Consider the following 4282-nt stretch of genomic DNA (forward strand, 5'->3'; position numbering starts at 1 on the left):
AAACATTTGTCAAAGGCAGAACTGAGTCATGTGAATAAAATATTTTCTTTCAGTCAACAAAGAGCCACACGGACACGTTTCATTTCTCCAGGAGTGTAAAATAAATAAAAATAAACTTTCTCATAAGCTGCTTATTTGAATCAGTAACGGCACAGATTCTTTTATACTGCTAATAAGTGTGTGTGTTTACAGCCATTTGGGTGTTTGTTTGTGTGTGTTTGTGTGTGTGTGTGTGTGTGTGTATAAGCCACAGTTGGTGAGAAGGCTGTGATGACGTGTCCACAAACACCCTCATTTGTATATCATGTGCAGATGTGGCATCATTAGAGATTTTCAAAAAGGCAAAGTAAAAAAAACAATAAAGCTTTTGTGTTCCTGCCCCCTTCTATTAAATCAACACAATGTAACTTGTACAGATCAACAGCGCCCCCTGTGGGGAATCTTCTCCGTTTTCACAGTCACTCAACCATCAAACTCCCTCTAATCAAGCTGCTGGTTTAAGGTAGAAAAGTTACATTGTGTTGATTTAATGTAAAAATGCTGAAAGGTTTTCAGGTGAGTTGAACCTTCAGTTTAAGGCCGTGATTCGTTTCCTTGCAACAGAACCATGAATCTGCTCCACCGATAAAAACCTCTGTGAGGTACTAAAGGGACGTCGGAGGCACAAACTTAAATAACCTCATTCTTCCAAAAAATAAATAAGTTAACAAATAACATTTCATAAGCAATAAAATAAAAAACCTGTGGTCATGTGAAAACCTGGACACACGTCGCTGCTTCGTTAAGACGCGGACACAGCGGAGTGAGAATCCCTGGATGAGAATCCCTGGATGAGAATCCCTGGATGAGAATCCCTGGATGAGAATCCCTGGATTCATGATGCGGCTGCATGACTCAGCGGTCAGGAGTATTATGGGGTGCTGACTGGTGATCCTCTGAGGCTGCCAAGGGCCGCGTGGATCCTGAAGTGCAGTCTGGACTCCATGGAGTAGTCTTTGTAGTTCGTCCTGAGGAAGAGAAATACAAATGTACCCATGAAAACATCTGCACACTTCAGGAAAATAACTGTATATTATGGTATTTTAATATATTTTCAGGTAGTTTATACGAAAGATACTTACTTGGCATTTTCAATGTATGACGTAGCCTTAGTGAAATCTCCTTGTTGTTTATACAACAGACCCAACTCATAGAGAGTAAAGGGAACCAGGTAGTGGTCATATCTGATGCGACTCTCACTGAAAACACACACACACAGAGTTCATCTCACACCTTCACAAGATTAACAATGTGTGTTTATGTGTGTGTGTGTGTGTGTGTGTGTGTGTGTTACCTGGACAGGACCTGTGTGAAGCAGAGCTCAGCCTGCAGTAACCTGCCCAGATGTTTCAGACAGAGGCCCTTCAACATCTGGACCAGGCAGCTGTCGTCTGGATGAAACTCTGATGGGTCTGAGTAAAAGAGACACACACGTCATGTTGTGTCTCAGCAAACAAGGACATAGATTTACATATTTACGATAAGAGGATAATTACAACCCTGATCTACAGTCTAAGCACAGTATTAGTAGCACTGGTGCTAGCAGCAGCTGTGTGTTGTTGTTTTATTGAACGTACTGGTGTTGTTGAGGAGCTGCTCCTCCGCCGCCTCGATGGTCACCAGCAGAGCCTCGGTGCTGTCGGGTCGTTTTCCCACGATGGTGAAACCGTTCCAGACGTACATCATCTCCTACAGAGAAAAGTGTTACTTCAGAATATATGAACATGTTGATGATCGGCCAATTAGAGCTGTCAACCAGTGTGTTTGTGTGTGTGTGTGTGTGTGTGTGTGTGTGTGTGTGTGTGTGTGTTTATACCAGAGCTGGGATGACCAGAGGCACGGGGTTAGCAGTTTTGTAGCGTCTGGACTTCCTCACGGCAAATTTCTCAGTTGGGATCGATTTCCCTGCCAGGCGCTGTTTCAGCCCCTCTACCTGACTGCACACACACACACACACACACACACACGCTTTATATACAGTCGCTGGTCGTCTGTATAATCATCTCAATATTGATTATTGTAAATGTAAAATTCACCACAGATAAAGTGAAACCTTTAATGTTTTCAAGTTGAACATGTCGGCAGACTGACCTGAAGAGCCCCACAACGTCCTCCCCCGTCTTCTTCACTTCCTCCTCTGACATCATACTGAGGATGGCGGCCTTCTGGTACACATAGATGGCCTGGAGACGGGAAAAAGCGGAGAAACTGGGATTGTCCCTCTTCTAAAAGATCTTTAAACGACTCTTTCAACAAACGTTTATGAAATGACCTGAACCCTTTAATTGTCCAGAGGTTTATTTCTATCATAAATATAATTCCAGGCTCTGGATGACCTGAGTTAGTGAATGTACCTTGGACCAGCGGCTCTCCTTGCACAGCAGGTCAGCGTAGTGGTACGCCTGCTGCCACTCCTGCTGGTACGAGTGGGTCCACATCAGCTCCCAGTAACAAAGATGGTGGATCTGCTTCCACTCCTGCTGGCTGCTGATACACTCCTCGTATCGGGCCCGGGCCTGAAACACACAACTCGGGTTAAAAGTCAGAACAAATACGTTGAGGCTGCTTCTGTGTGGACGGAAATATAGGAAGGAGAGTTTCAGACTTTTGGAAAAAAGACATTTGGAAAATAATTGATGTTGAAGGGTTTGGGAGTGTGTAATGTCAGTGTGGAATAGAACCAGAGCATAGAAACAGAAAGGTGTGTATTTGTTTTACAGACCTTCTCGAAGTTTCCTCGCAGTGTGCAGATGCGTGCAGAGTAGAAGAGGATAATGGATCCCTGAAGGACGGAGACGATCATTGTACAACTTCTCTAATGTTTCACTTTCAGTGTTTCTACAATTGAAATCCAGAGATTAACACTAAAATGTATGTTTATCATGACTCTTGTTTCTGTTTCAAGTACATGAGACTAAATTTGGGCTAAATGACACATTTGTGTAGTCGAGGACTCGGTGGACTTACTTTGGGGTATTTGTGTTTGTACGGCTCCAGCAGAGCTTCAGCCTCCACCAGGTTCCCCTCTCCAGTTCCTTATCAAACACAAAATCAACACTGTTACCTTCAGACATAATCACATCCACACAAACTAGCTGAGGACCAGAGTTTCAATCAGAGTTCTCAGTACATTTACCAAACAGGCTCAGATTGGAAGAATGCACAACTTTTGAGTTTATCAACACAAATCAAGGATACAGCTGTGTAGCCGGATGATTCTGGTGCAGGTTAAATGTGTGAGTAAAGGTCGAGTGTGTGTGTCTTCGTACCAAGTATCAGTGAAACGTAAGTGTGGTAGAACAGCAGAGTCAGAGCGGAGAGGATCGCCCGCAGACTGTGACCCGAGGCTCCCTCTCTCAGCTGAGACAAACCAAAGCCCTGCACGGAAACACAAACACATCTCTCGTTAATGAAAACCAAAGTCTTCATTCAGGAGTTTCACAATAAGAGCTTTTCTGTGGTTTATGGCCATGATCACCACTTCACTGGAAGACTTTTCAAGAAACTATTACCAAACACACATTATCATTTATTACAAGTCCAGAGGAAAATAAGTTGGAAGATGAACTGACCCTGTTTCCTGAGAATCCAATAAACTCCAGCAACCTCAAAATCCTCTGAGGAAGGAGAGACAACATCTACAGAGACAGACAGAGAATATTAACACATTATAAAGAAACTGCATCTGAGAGAGTAAGTTTATATCTGTGATTCACAGAGTTACTGTGTCAACCCAAACTAAATTAACAGATTAAATTATTAACAACATTCGTTAATGTTACACTCAAACTCCTCCTTTGTGGGACGTGGAGGTGAACGAATCAGAGCAGTTGCTTTAAAACAACTCACCAGGTTGAAGGACCCGATGCCGAGCTTGACTCCGCCCTCAAACTGTCTGAACGAATCAGACTGGGCGGCCAGGCCCTGATTGACATTCAGCATGTTCTGACATTCTCTATTGGACGACATGGAACATAAACAATTAGACTAAAACATCTGGTTACAGCTGCATTTAAAACAGTGACTCAGAACAAGGCTTAGTGGAGTTTATGAATCTACAGTACACATTTGTGTTTTAGAAGAATCAGCGAGTTATTATAATATGTGTTAATGTTTGGAATCAATCGCTCACTTGTAGATTTGGTAGCTGGTTCGGATCTTGATTCCTCCTTTGATAAAACTGATCATGTTTTCATCCTGGAAAAAGAGAAGAATAATTATAAAATGATCAATTATCTTTAAA

General features: G+C 42.7%; 1 protein-coding gene across 1 annotated transcript in view; it reads right to left on the minus strand.

Moving 5' to 3' along the window:
* Positions 1 to 844: 844 nt before the first annotated feature.
* The window catches only part of LOC133028705 (tetratricopeptide repeat protein 39B), an 8973-nt gene continuing 5535 nt past the window's right edge, over positions 845 to 4282 (minus strand). The window contains exons 7-19 of the mRNA XM_061095691.1: positions 4172 to 4236; positions 3889 to 3994; positions 3612 to 3677; positions 3309 to 3417; positions 3007 to 3074; positions 2762 to 2821; positions 2394 to 2555; positions 2131 to 2222; positions 1856 to 1976; positions 1617 to 1728; positions 1334 to 1451; positions 1122 to 1238; positions 845 to 1007 (exon numbers count right to left, since the gene is read on the minus strand). Coding sequence (XP_060951674.1) covers positions 911 to 1007; positions 1122 to 1238; positions 1334 to 1451; positions 1617 to 1728; positions 1856 to 1976; positions 2131 to 2222; positions 2394 to 2555; positions 2762 to 2821; positions 3007 to 3074; positions 3309 to 3417; positions 3612 to 3677; positions 3889 to 3994; positions 4172 to 4236 — 1293 coding nt within the window. The 3' untranslated portion in view covers positions 845 to 910. The remainder of the gene's footprint in view (positions 1008 to 1121; positions 1239 to 1333; positions 1452 to 1616; positions 1729 to 1855; positions 1977 to 2130; positions 2223 to 2393; positions 2556 to 2761; positions 2822 to 3006; positions 3075 to 3308; positions 3418 to 3611; positions 3678 to 3888; positions 3995 to 4171; positions 4237 to 4282) is intronic.

The sequence above is a fragment of the Limanda limanda genome, chromosome 22 (genome assembly GCF_963576545.1).
Source record: "Limanda limanda chromosome 22, fLimLim1.1, whole genome shotgun sequence".
Lineage (NCBI taxonomy): Eukaryota > Metazoa > Chordata > Actinopteri > Pleuronectiformes > Pleuronectidae > Limanda > Limanda limanda.